This window comes from Citrus clementina, unplaced genomic scaffold (genome assembly GCF_000493195.1).
Source record: "Citrus clementina cultivar Clemenules unplaced genomic scaffold, Citrus_clementina_v1.0 scaffold_3, whole genome shotgun sequence".
Lineage (NCBI taxonomy): Eukaryota > Viridiplantae > Streptophyta > Magnoliopsida > Sapindales > Rutaceae > Citrus > Citrus x clementina.
The window spans coordinates 4,445,586-4,459,484 of record NW_006262339.1 but is presented as its reverse complement, the minus strand read 5'-3'; the positions used below and the strand labels follow the sequence as shown (position 1 = coordinate 4,459,484).

At 36.7% G+C, this 13,899-nt stretch overlaps 2 protein-coding genes across 2 annotated transcripts; one reads left to right on the top strand and one right to left on the bottom strand.

Moving 5' to 3' along the window:
• The first annotated feature begins 534 nt into the window (after positions 1-534).
• Positions 535-10,421, top strand: LOC18046084 (lon protease homolog 2, peroxisomal). The gene is made up of 17 exons (XM_006440059.2): positions 535-1,040; positions 1,127-1,239; positions 1,330-1,426; positions 1,535-1,704; positions 2,383-2,474; positions 2,739-2,918; positions 3,001-3,084; positions 3,682-3,809; positions 4,156-4,357; positions 4,448-4,654; positions 5,423-5,553; positions 5,868-6,081; positions 7,291-7,599; positions 7,856-8,050; positions 8,754-8,999; positions 9,370-9,471; positions 9,808-10,421. The coding sequence occupies exons 1-17, from the start codon at positions 934-936 to the stop codon at positions 9,889-9,891; spliced, it is 2,661 nt and encodes an 886-aa protein (XP_006440122.1). The 5' UTR covers positions 535-933; the 3' UTR covers positions 9,892-10,421.
• A 436-nt stretch (positions 10,422-10,857) lies between these two features.
• LOC18046083 (ATP synthase subunit delta', mitochondrial) lies at positions 10,858-13,320 on the bottom strand. The gene is made up of 2 exons (XM_006440057.2): positions 12,951-13,320; positions 10,858-11,385 (listed from the first exon to the last, which is right to left on the bottom strand). The coding sequence occupies exons 1-2, from the start codon at positions 13,206-13,208 to the stop codon at positions 11,041-11,043; spliced, it is 603 nt and encodes a 200-aa protein (XP_006440120.1). The 5' UTR covers positions 13,209-13,320; the 3' UTR covers positions 10,858-11,040.
• Positions 13,321-13,899: the final 579 nt, after the last annotated feature.

Sequence of the window (13,899 nt, the reverse complement as noted above, 5' to 3'; positions counted from 1 at the left end):
AATGGGGTCAAGATTTGGCATTTAGTTATGTAGGCCCATATGCTTTATACTTATAATATCTTGCTCTATCCACCCCACAGGTTATTAAGTATTTTATTAATGACAGCAACATTTTGAAATATATATATATATATATATATATAACTATGAGTACTAATTTCTCAATCATCATTTTGAATGGTATTAAGGATTTAAATTCTCCATAAAATATTAACGTGATATTATTATATAATTTGTTCTTATTAAATGTAACTGTGTTTTCTACTCCACCAATACTTTAGTGTGAAATTAATTTATGCAAAAAAAAAAAAATTATAAACGATACCTAATAAGATAAAAACTGGAAACCAAGGGGGTTATTTTGAAATCAAATTAAAGATGCTTAAATTCATCTGCTTACGATTAACATCAAGAGTAATTACACCATTCAAGTCACACCGTCGGCGAATAATAATAAAAAAACTAAACTCTAGGCTTCCAAGATAAAAACCGGAAACAAAAGGGGTTTAGTTGAAAAAATACTCGAAATCTCCAGTCCACTTTCAGAAAATCCAAAAACCAAAACCGAACGAAGCAAAGCAATATGATACGCCTGTGAATTCAGATGGTGAGCAATATGAGAAATTAGAGGAGAGAGAGCGCGGTAGCGAAATCAGAGAAGGGAGAGAATTCGGACACCGGCTTTTGAGTTCTGACTTAGTCCAACCAAACCAAACCAAATTCACCTACCAACAAACAAGCCTTCTCCCCATCGCTGACTCTTTGATTCTTGTTTTACTTTTCTCCTCTTCCTCTTTATGTAATTATCAAAAGAAAATCTTTTTTTTTTTTAAAAATAAATAAAAAAATAAATTGATTTCATCTCTATAAGACAAACGACACTTGCTGTCTTTTTAAGTTCTGTTTTCACTCCGTGTACCGACTTGCTGCAAAATGACGGAATCCGTCGAGTTACCGAATCGCCTCGGAATTCTTCCGTTCAGGAACAAAGTTCTATTACCTGGCGCCATTATTCGAATTCGATGCACTTCACCTAGCAGGTTTCTATTCTATATTCCTCTCACTCCTTGTTGACTTTTTTTTTGTTTGACTTTGTGATCACAAAATAACGATTTGATTGATGCAGTGTGAAATTGGTGGAGCAGGAGCTGTGGCAGAGAGAAGAGAAGGGATTGATTGGAATCTTGCCTGTTAGAGATGCTGCTGCTGATACGTCAGTGGGCCCCACTGTTTCTCAAGGTGAGTAAGTATTGTTTTGCATTTTTTTTTGCTTTGGACGTGTGTGTTTGATGGAAAAGGAAATGATCATCCAGTGGATTTAATTTTCAGGTGGTGTTGGAGGCGATTCCAGTGAGCGGGCTTCCAAGGTTCAAGTTGGGGCATCGGATGGGAAGAATCAGCAGGAAGTTATCCATTGGCACAACAGGTATATTTATTTGTATCGAACTTTAAGTTATGTTATATGTTACAACTCGAATTTTCTTGATTGGCCATCTCCCAGACTGACTTCACAATTGATTTTCAATTTCTTCAGGGGAGTGGCAGCTCGTGCGCTGCATCTCTCGAGAGGGGTGGAGAAACCAAGTGGGAGAGTGACGTACATTGTTGTGCTTGAAGGCTTGTGCAGGTTCAGTGTCCAAGAACTTAGCACAAGAGGAACATATTATACTGCACGTATATCTTCACTTGAGATGACCAAGATTGGTAAGTTTTCAGTTGCTTTTTCTTTTGTATCTAATTATGAGGGGTGTGTGTTTTCTTCTAGAGTATGGGTCATAAGTTTTAATATTTTCCTTTTTTTCCAAGCTTTCCCAAGAAGTTGTAGTGTTCATATGTAAAACCATGTGGATTCAGCTTCCATGGAGGACGTGGTTTTTGTAGCGGTATGATGGGGTTGTCTCCCCAGCAACCATCGGTTTTAAGTTTTAACCTGTCTGTTCTCTGATAATTTTCCATGTTAATCTTACCTCTATTTCTTGCCCGAGTTGTATGGTGTTGCTAAATTAGTTATTGGCTGTCCAAAAGTGAAGCATAGGATATTATGGAGTCTTTATTGTCTAAATATCCATGATATCCGAGAGGAGTATTAATATGAAAACATCCAATAGAAGAGTAAAAATATGAGTTTGAAATGTTGGTTCCAAGGGAAGAGGATTTGTATATTTGGCATGTGTTATTAGAGAACCTTTAGGAGTGAAATTTATGTCTTGTCCTAGAATTTCTTTTTGTTTGATAGTCACACATCACGAGATATATCTTGTTTCAAGGTTTATTCTATGGCCTGTGTCACCCATGTTAGATGCAAATGCCCTTTCCTAAACTCTTCATTATGACATTTATATCACTGATAATGAGTAGCTTCTTCTTTTAAATCTTAAATAGAGATGGAGCAAGTGGAGCAAGATCCAGATTTCATCGCCTTGTCTCGTCAGTTCAAAGCTACTGCCATGGAACTTATATCTGTTCTTGAGCAGGTAAGATTTATTGCATTGGATCTATTCTCTTGGAATCTTCTGGGATTAGCATGAAATGTCCGTGAGTGTTAATTGAATCCTGAACATTCTAATTGGCTCTGAAAGTGATTCTGTGGGCATACTACTGCTATTAAAATCAGGTTTTAATTCACCCAACCAAAATGTGTGCTAGATTCTTTGTTTTACTTAAGATGTTGTACCTAATTGTGAATTCCATTATAATTTATGTTCTCCGTTGATTAATAACATAACTTCTGCTCCCAGAAACAAAAAACTGGTGGAAGGACAAAAGTTCTTTTGGAGACAGTTCCCATTCACAAATTGGCAGATATTTTTGTTGCAAGCTTTGAGATAAGTTTTGAAGAGCAGCTAGTGATGTTGGATTCAGTTGACCTAAAAGTAAGGCTTTCAAAAGCCACTGAGTTGGTTGACAGGCATTTACAGGTATTTATTCATTAGCTGATGATTACATTTCGCATGTTGAATCTTGCTTTTATGAAGTCATTTAAATGTTAAATTTTGACAGTCAATACGAGTAGCAGAGAAGATTACACAAAAGGTTGAGGGACAATTGTCAAAATCACAGAAAGAGTTTCTTTTGCGTCAGCAGGTCCGTATCCTTGCATCTATCGTAGATTTTTTATTTTTCCTTTTATAACTCTATATGGATGTAAAACATGGGTAATCAATTCGACAGAAAAGGTTGCACCTTTATAAGCAATTTTTGTGGAAGCTTTTGTTAGTTGTCCTGAAGTAACCAGAATAAGAGTTCTCTTTTTCTTCTTATCTGAATCAAAATACTATGGTAATCAAAATACTATGTTGAATTTGTGAAATACCAACTTCTTTTTCATTAAGCAAAGAGTAAGAGGATGGCGATATTATGTTGTAGACAGAATATATGCCCTTTAGTTGTTAAACATTTTCATCATTTATTGGTGGTGTTTACTTATGTTTCTAATTAGATGAGATTGATAGTTAGGCTTTACCACCTCTAATATGAATTTCGTATGTATCCTTTTTGTCCTCACTTATGTGCTTTGTTGATAATTGAGATTCTATGTGTATGTATTACGAATGGGTCAATAAATTTCTTTTAAGAACATATTAGAGATTTTATTTATTTATTTGTTTTATTTTTTTTGTGCTAACTACAATATAGTTGGGAAGTGTAAAATCCTTGAAAGTCATTTAACATGTAATGCAGATGAGGGCTATAAAGGAAGAGCTTGGTGATAATGACGATGATGAGGATGATTTAGTTGCTCTAGAAAGAAAGATGCAAAGTGCAGGAATGCCTTCAAATATCTGGAAGCATGTGCAGAAAGAGCTGAGGTATGATTTTCTGGAGAACACTTAATAAATGGTGACAGTCTTACTATGGCTAGACACATTCGGCATGTTTCCTTTTTGTGAGGGGATGCTTTCTTAAGATGTTCAAGAAACTAAATTTTAGATATTGAATTGTAAAACTTCATCATCAGGAGCAGGTTGTGCATTTATGATTACCTACTTTGAGAAAATTTTACCATCTTGCTATTTTTCAATGGTGAACTTTGAAAAATCTTGTTTTCATTGCTTTGATCAAGTGTATGTCTCTCATGCTTAACTTTTCTGCTACTCTTGGAGGGACATCTATGGTTGTTTACTCGTTTACCCCTTTTTTTCCAATCAATTTCAGGAGGCTTAAGAAAATGCAGCCACAGCAACCTGGATATACCAGTTCACGAGTTTACCTGGAGCTTATTGCTGATCTTCCATGGGAGAAGGCCAGTGAAGAAATTGACTTGGACCTAAAGGCTGCAAAAGAACGTCTTGACAGCGATCATTATGGTTTAGTCAGGGTCAAGCAGCGTATTATTGAATATCTGGCTGTTCGCAAGGTGGACCGATTATCAAGTCTTGATAGTTAAGTGTCCTTGATGTTTATGCTTTCCTCAAATATTAATTGTGAGTAATTATTTCCAATGCAGCTTAAACCAGATGCAAGAGGGCCAGTTCTCTGTTTTGTTGGCCCACCAGGTGTTGGGAAAACATCTTTGGCATCATCAATTGCGTCGGCTTTGGGCAGAAAATTTATACGCATCTCTCTTGGAGGTGTCAAGGATGAGGCTGATATTAGAGGGCACAGGAGGACATACATTGGAAGTATGCCTGGTCGTCTTATTGATGGATTGAAGGTAAAAAATGTTATTCATACAATAAAAATCTGATATTCAGTCTAATTGCTGTTTTTTTGTAAGAAATCCCCTTACAAATATAAATGCTTCCAGTAAAACTTTGGTATAGTATAGATCGAAGAAGTGCACTACGATTTCTTTCTTTTCTTGTGATTATTCATGACCTACACTTTTGAATTAGTCTATGTTATGGAACCATCAAATTACAAATACTTAAAAAGGAAAAAAACAAAATGTTTTTGCTCTAATCTCCTTAACATGCATGCACACACAATTTTATAGAACATATGTACTTATAGAGCTGTAGGAGTCGATAATGTTCCTAATACCCTCACAAGTCTGCATTGATGTGAAAGCTTGTGTTACTGTTGACGCATACTCTATCATGCGTGCAAGTAGAGGCGGGTACACTTTATTTTACATGGCAATTTTCAAGAATTTGCTGATTATTTGATTCATGGGTCGGTGGCTAGAATTTTGAAGTTTGAAATCTCTATCTTTTTATCTATATCATTCGGTTCAATTCACTTTCTTTGTCTAAGTAGTTAGTATATCCTGATGCTTTAATGTGGCTCAGTAGCCAGCATTTGGAAGAGTTATGGGTTAAGCTGACAGGATTCTTTATATGATGTTTATTCAACCATGGGATTCTTATATCTGATTTTGGTGTTGTTTACTTTTCTTCTCCATCTCTGTTGTGTGTTTCTATGTACTTCGAGGGAGTTGAGGAGAGTGACCCAATTTTTTCTACTGCATTTTGGTTTTCAGAGGGTTGGTGTCTGCAATCCAGTTATGTTGCTTGATGAGATTGACAAGACGGGTTCTGATGTACGTGGAGATCCTGCTTCAGCTCTGCTAGAGGTTCTTGACCCTGAGCAGAATAAAACATTCAATGATCAGTATCCTCGTAGGATTTCATTTCAGTGATTATTTCTTTTGGATAAGTACATTGTTGTTTCAAAATGTTATGTTTGAATTATGAGTTTATTTTGATCTCCAGTAAGAGCTTCGGTAAAAATCTAAAAATATGCTTAATTTTTGGGTGAATTAGTTTCATTGCAAAGGTTGAACGTTTGAGGTAAATAAATAGAGTTGCTTATTCTTCAGCGGTGACTTTGCTCATTTTATTTTATTTTATTTTTTAATTATCATTTAATGACAATTTGATGATTGCGGGTATAGCAAGATGGATTCCTTAACTAACAATTTATAGCTATTTGAATGTCCCATTTGACCTTTCAAAGGTGATTTTTGTGGCAACTGCAAACAGGGCGCAGCCCATTCCTCCACCGTTGTTAGACAGGATGGAAGTCATTGAACTGCCTGGATATACACCTGAAGAAAAGCTTAGAATAGCCATGCGACATTTGATTCCACGAGTTCTGGATCAGCATGGGCTGGGATCTGAATTCCTTCAAATTCCTGAGGTAGTTAATTTATCAAAAAGAAGATTTTAATCTTTTAAAATAGATAATAATTAGTCGAAGATGTAGGCATTTTCATTGCTGATAAGGAATTAGTTGCAAACTTCCATAAATGTTTTTGCTGGAGACCGTTGGTTGATACGCAATAGACATGTCACATATTCACTTTTATCTAAGTGAATTCTATGCAATTGCAAATTTGAATTTGATCTAAGTTATTAACCACCACCTTGAGGTGGATGGATTGGGTTAAGAAATTTTAAATGCTGAAAAATAATGATAAAATCCATAATTCTTTTGACTAGAAAATGTATCAAGTAATGAATTAAGTAATCAATTAGTGGAAATCAAACAATGTCTTTTTTTAACCATTCACCCGCCCATCCCACGGTGGGATGGCAAAATTTTCCATGGGCTTGGGGGCTCTACAGAGCCCCACCCCAGATGGGAAAATTTTTGATGAGTTTTGGAGAATGGGAGAAAAATAATCACTAAATTCTTATGGGGGTCACGTTTGGTTTTGTAATTCCTACCCCGCCCCAATCTCCCTATATATAAATAAGTGTCTACTTTTAGTTATTATTTATCCAAATATTTACATTTTTTTTTAAAGATATTCTTGCAATATGTTGGAGATTTTTTTTCTATTTCTATTAATTTGAATACTTTATAATATGTTAGTGATGGTATAGTTTGAGTCATTTTAGTTTTTGTTTTACCGGTATAGTATAGTAAAAGTTTTTATAAAATAGGTGAATGAGGAATGAGATAGGTATAGGTAAACTGGTCCCCATGTGGGATTTTCCATCCCCAGCCCACTTAATTTATTGCGAAATGGGGTGAGGAACGGGGGCTAAATTCTAAATGTGGTTGGGGAAAGGAAGAGGCTTCCTTACCCCCACTCCGCTCCATTGCCATCCTTAAATTCCCACCCCAATTTAAACTAACTCCTTTCCCAGGTTGGTGTGAGGAGAATATAGCTAAAGGCCAAACAAGTGGACCATATCCTTGGGGGCAGTATTGAACATGTTTCCTTGATACATTCATATGCGTATAAAACAAAGACGATGTCCAATGCTATGAAGGAGATTTTGGTGATGAAAAATATAAAGTCCTATTCCTTTCAGGATCATTAATTCCAAAAGGTTGAAGAATATTATGTCAGAATCATGACTATATGGAAATTTTGTACTTGTTGCCTTCCCGTTGTAGGCTATGGTGAAACTTGTCATTCAGAGGTATACAAGGGAGGCTGGCGTTCGGAATCTTGAGAGGAACTTGGCTGCACTAGCTCGTGCAGCAGCAGTTAAAGTTGCAGAGCAAGAGCAAGAGCAAGCTCTCCCTTCGAGCAAAGATGTTCACCGGCTTGGTTCACCATTATTGGACAACCGGCTAGCTGATGGAGCAGAAGTTGAAATGGAAGTCATTCCTATGGGTGAAAGTACTCATGAGGTATCCAACACATTCAGGATCACTTCACCTTTGGTTGTGGATGAGGCTATGCTGGAAAAAGTGTTGGGGGTAATAATTCTTCGTTTTGTTTGCATTTTTCCTTCTCATGCTTGATTTTTGAAATTTCTTAAACATTTTAAGTACAGCTTCACAACTTCTGGTGTGGTTCACATCTGCTTAGCAATTAGAAAAAATATGGGTCTGTTTTATTGCTGAAGTAAAGATAGAATAAGGATAAATTGATTTTGCCATTTACAATTTATGGATTTAGTAATCATAATGACTTCCTCTGCTGAAGGTGTTTGTTTTCTCTTCCGTAATGCAGCCTCCAAGGTTTGATGACAGAGAAGCTGCTGAACGGGTGGCAGCTCCTGGAATATCTGTTGGGCTTGTCTGGACAAATTTTGGGGGGGAGGTCCAGTTTGTAGAGGCTACAGCAATGAGGGGAAAGGGTGAATTACATCTTACTGGACAACTTGGTGATGTAATTAAAGAATCGGCACAAATAGCACTGACATGGGTAATATATTTATCTAGATTGCTATATAGTTTTTTGTTCCTGCCTTTTGTGGAGGTACGGCCATTACTACTGGTGCCAGGCCATTTAACCTTGCTGTTTGAGTTGTTTTTGATTCCTTGTTCATGCATTCTGGAGTCGTCAAACCAGTATGTGTAACAATTAAAATCTGCATATTCTTCTAAGGGGTTAATATCGTGAAAATTCATGCAAGATGTTTGATTAAACCAATTTGAAATTAGCTGTCTCTATCTGACTTCTCAGCAGATTCTCTCAGTTATGTTTCATCTGAAGAAATTTTACACTCTTGTCATATTGTCTTTAAGGAGGAACTATTTTTTTCGCTCTCTATTATTTGCCTATTTTGAGGCCTCATTCAGAATTGAACAAAAATCTGCTGCATTCCACATATCGTCTTCATTTAGCTACATGAACTTTTATTTTGCAGTCATTGCATATTTCAGATTGACTTGAGAGTTTCACAGATGGACAGTGGTCAATTTTTTTCTTTTGTGCATGGTTTGTACTTGGACATGCATCCATTTGCTTTACACTTGCTTTTTGATTTTGAAATACTTAACAAAGCAAAGAGATTTATAGGAAATCATCTTATTTTCTACTCGGAAACCTTTCTCTCTCTCTGTCTCTTTTTTTTTTTCCCCTCGGGGACAAAAATGAACGCTAAGTGGTTTCCCTTCATTTATAGGTACGAGCTAGAGCAACTGATCTACAGCTGGTGGCCGAGGACGGAATGAATCTCCTTCAAGGGAGGGATATTCATATACATTTTCCCGCTGGGGCTGTACCCAAAGATGGGCCCTCTGCTGGTGTGACTCTGGTAACGGCCCTGGTTTCATTGTTTAGTCGGAAAAGAGTAAGAGCAGACACGGCAATGACTGGAGAGATGACTCTGAGGGGTCTTGTGTTACCTGTTGGTGGTGTCAAGGATAAGGTATGATTCTACTCATAAGTTTTCTTATTGGTTTGTAAGATGAGAAGAATGTGTAGTTTGCATCATTATGATTGTTATCTTATAAAATTTTTACCATTTGAATATGGAAATATGTGATTTGAGTCTACTTGTGTGAGTGCATCTTGTGGTATCTCCTAGGTGATTATATGATCTTAACTGATGATTATCGTTTTATGACATGACCTGGATTAATTTTAGATGTTTTAAATATTAACTATAACCATTCTGTTTGAGGACCACCAAGCCTTGGTCCTGTAATTTAGCAGTGATAGCATGCAGTTTTATTTTGGATATATAGTAGTATGACTTAACAGTGTAACTGATATATTCTTGAATCCGTAATATGCAGATATTGGCTGCTCATCGTTATGGTATCAAGAGAGTTATTCTGCCAGAGAGAAATCTGAAAGACCTGGTTGAAGTGCCAGCAGCTGTGCTGGCCAGTCTGGAGGTAAGTCTGATCTTATAGAGTATATGTGTATATGTTCTCTTTGGTACAAATGAACTGAAATCTACATCCGGTTATCCATATATGGAGCTGCAATATAGAGTTTTATCAATATAGAGTTTTATCTATGTGGCTGTCCACAAGCATCGTTTTCCCAAACATTATCAAAAGGAAGTGACAAACAAGTAATTTGGTTCAAATGGCGGAAATTTTAAAGGAAAAAAAAAATTGCAGTTTCAAACCAAATCCTGATGGCTCAGATTTTGTGGCCGTATACTGTATCTGATGTCAATTTGAAATTTTAGTCTCAGGTTTTTGTACTATCTTTTGTTTTTACAGATTATCCTGGCTAAGCGGATGGAAGATGTTTTAGAGCAGGCATTTGAAGGTGGTTGCCCTTGGAGGCAACACTCGAAGTTGTGACAAACCCTAAAGGGATTTAATCTCACATGTCTACATCGCTGGTGATTCCATTGTTTTGCTTGTGACCACATTTCACTCATTGTTTTGGGCCCACAGTAGTGTTTCAGGTAGCTCTTGCCTCGAGCAATCGGAGATCAAAGAAATTGTTAATGAGATGAATGGATTCCGGATAATGGTGCAGAAGCAATGGCTGGATTAACTGCTCATGCAAAGGGGCTTTGCCGAATATGTTCCTCTTGAAGTTCCAATTGGAAATCTCGGCACGTGTTTTCAATATTTTAGTGGAGCTGCATTTACTGACAAAAGGCGTCTGTCTTCCTCCCAAGTATCTTCTTGTTTTCAATTTTATTTATAAATTCCGGGTGTAAATATAAACAATTGCTCGGTATCAACTGCTCCGTTGTTGTGTATAAACTGTGAGCAGACGAATATTGGATTGTTCATCTTATTTTGTGTCTGTGAGAAGTGTGTAAATCAATGATGTTTATTACTGTTATTGCAATACCAACTGCTCCGAGTGTCTTTCTTTTTTTTTTTTTTTTTGGCCCCCTAATAAAACCAAATTGTCAAATTTTGAGCGCTCTTGATTGAGATTTGCTATATTGACCAAGAGCATTCCTTTTCAACTTATAAATACAATTACATTGTTAAACCTAGAAATTAACATATCACTTGTATATTTTAGTAATCTAATCCTTATCTCTTTTACCTGTCTTCCATTAAAGGCTAAACGGAGGTTTAATTAATATTTTTTAATCGTCATTTACTTTATCCTGCATGATGTACGATTGAAAACCGTCTGAATATAATTAAAAAAAGGAGAAAAAAATTGCAGTAATATTTACCGAGAATTCCAACTGTTCCAATGCTACTGAAAAGTTGAAGGAAAAGAAAAATTTATATCAAATATCGACAACTTATTCCAGCTGCTCCAAAGAATAAATGGAGCAATCTCCACCATCAAACAATTTCTAAGAAAATAGCAAGATTGGGATCCTTGTTCTCATAATTTATTTTAAGCCTCTGAGAAAAACAGTAAAATTATGTTTGACAAATCTTAGTGACTTGCTGATTACATGGAGGATGGAAAACCACAATGAAACTCAAAAATAGGAAGCAAAATGAGAAAAATTTGGAGGTAGGAGAAAATTAGCCTGTGAGAGCAGAGTTGAGTGCACTGTGAACATCAACACCTATCTGAGCTTCAGCTTTCTCCAGGTCAGTTGTAGCTGAACTGAGCTTCTGGTTGAACTCTGCAAGGCCCTTCTGGACCAAGCTGGGGTCAATTTGGTCGATTGGCACAGCCTCAACAGCAATTATGTCAGCAACAGAGTTTGCATGGATAAATGCAAACCCACTGCTAACAAAGTATTTCTTGGTATCATTCCCATCATGAACCGATAAGACTCCAGGCTTTAGTTCTGCAATTGTAGGTACATGTCCAGGCAGAACACCCATTTGCCCAGTTGATGCTGGAACTATAACCATATCGACCTGAGACACAATATGGAGAGTATAACTAAACATTTTCCCCAAAAGAATAATAAACATATGGAAGGGTTCTACATGAACAGAGCTCTGGAAAATGAAATAGATAATGTAACAAGCTCAAGGCTCAATCTTGACCACCAAAGTCATTAACAATGTAATGATCCCTCATGATGATGACAAACATAGTGGATAAAGTAACCCTATCAATCCGTCAATAAAATCAGGCACATTACAGATTGATAACTTGTTATAGAGAAAACAAGGGCCTAGAAATCACTGCAGCTTTGCTTGGCTAACTGTAAGATAATTGGAGGTGTTAACTTGCATTGTTCTGATGTTGGGAACTAACCAACCATTCTTAGTTCCTAAAAATCCAAGCTACCACAATTGACAACTTCAGAAGTTACACTGGATCAAACTGGATTCATCCAAAGAAGGAAAAAGGGAAGAAAAGAGGGGGTAACTGAAGCGGGGATTGTGATATAGACAGCATCCTAGGGTTAATGAAATTTTCCCCTCAAACTTTGAAGGTCTAGCTACAATAACAGAGTAGATGTTTCACTAGCAGAAGTGAACTATATTAGGGCGTGGCTGGGAGCCATCCTTTACCCTCTTTTTCTCCACCAGCTCCAGCAACTAAAGTGGACTTTTCCAATAACTCATCAAAAGTGATCAAACAAAATGAATTATACAAGCATCTTTAATAAAAAGTCAGAAGCAGCGGATTATGGCGCTTCCTCCAATCCCCTCTTCTTTCTCCTCTATGCTCTTTCCAAACAAACGAAAACACTTTTCATACTGCCTTTCCTTTCATCTCCCTTTCTTTTCAATCCAGTCACTCCGCATCACTCTCAGGAAAAATTCCCAAAAGGGACACAAAAACCGCCAAAGAAAACACAGATAAATTTATTCTGAGGAATTAAATTCTTCTAGTCTAGACATTACTAAGGGATATAGCCCACCATCCCACTGCACATGCAGGGCCTTGTAAGGTCAAAGACACCAGTTATAACAAAGCTAGAACTGTCAATCAAAATCCACAAGCACTGACTTCATAGGTGTGAAACTCAGAGAAATAGCAGCAATGTCACTAAAATGAACTCGATTACAAGTCAAACCATTTATGCATAATTACTCTAAAACTCATTAAGCAGAAAACCAATGAATGTTAGTCCCCTACTAAATGATAACTATTTTGTGCTCTCACACTATTTAAAAACCCACAAAAAATAAATTACCTATATCAGTTGACTTAAACAGAAATGCAAAGATAATTGATCAAGAAACCCGTGAGCGACAAATCCAACAAATCAGATTCACAGACATCAGTGACTAAAATGCAACTGATCAACCAGCACTTTCTAACAATTTAAGCGAAACCCAAAATAAACAAAATCCCAGATGCCATAAATCCGGAAAAAAAAAAGAACAAAATGAATTCACACTATTGAAACCAGATCCAAGCAAAACCCAAATGTCAAAACCCTAATAACAAACTCAATCACGTCATCACAAAGAAAAACACTCCAAAGACAAGAAGCTCAACAGAGTGGGTTTTATTAGCAAACCTCCTTAGCGGAGAGCTCAGAGGCGTAGGGAAGGACGAAGTTGACGGTGAGCTTGGAGGGGATTGAAGTGGGGGTTTGTGGGCGAGGGGTCATGTAAACCGATGGAGTCTTTGGCGGCTCCATGTTTGGATTCACTTTCTTCCATGACTCAACGAAAGTCGAATCAACGGCGGGCGCGGCTGGGACCTGCGATGAGAAGGCGCGAGACCTTGTCACCGCGCTGGCTCGGGCCAAGAGGCGTGAAGCTTGCCGGAACATTTTCGGCGAGAGCGTTGATTAGCTTTTGGGAGTGTTTGGTTTTGCCTTTCGAATGGGGAATGCTGGAGGGCCGTGACAGAAAATGACTACTGGTAATTATTAGAGAATTTTATTATTGTTTTGTCTTTTAAATTTCTTTTATATATATATATATATAGAATAAATTTAAAAATTTTAAAAAACAACTATTTTAATATAATATAATTTATCTTATAATAGATTAGAGCGTGAATTTTTGTTATAATTTTTTATTTTGATAGAATATGTGATCGCTTTAATAACAGAAGTATGAAGAAAATAATTATTAGTGTAAAATACACATTTTATTTTTTATTTTTTTAATCCATTTGATTTTGTTTTCATGACCTTGGGTTTTTTTAATTGTTTAACAGACGCTAATTTTTGGCGTAGCTTTAGGGAAGCCCAGGCCTAATTCGAAATCAGGTGACGCGAGCCAAAGTTACTCCGGTCTAGGCGTTGGCCGGGCCCGGGCCCACTCTCCAAAAGGCCACAAGTGTTATGATTTTTAACATAACTCTCATTCTTGAAAGAATAATGTTTATCCTCAAAATTTCGATAACATGAAACACATCTCGTTAATGATGACAAGTAAAATCACAAACACCGGCCACATGACAATTAATAAGAATAATTATTAAAGAAAAATGTATTGCGACTAAAATGCCATTGG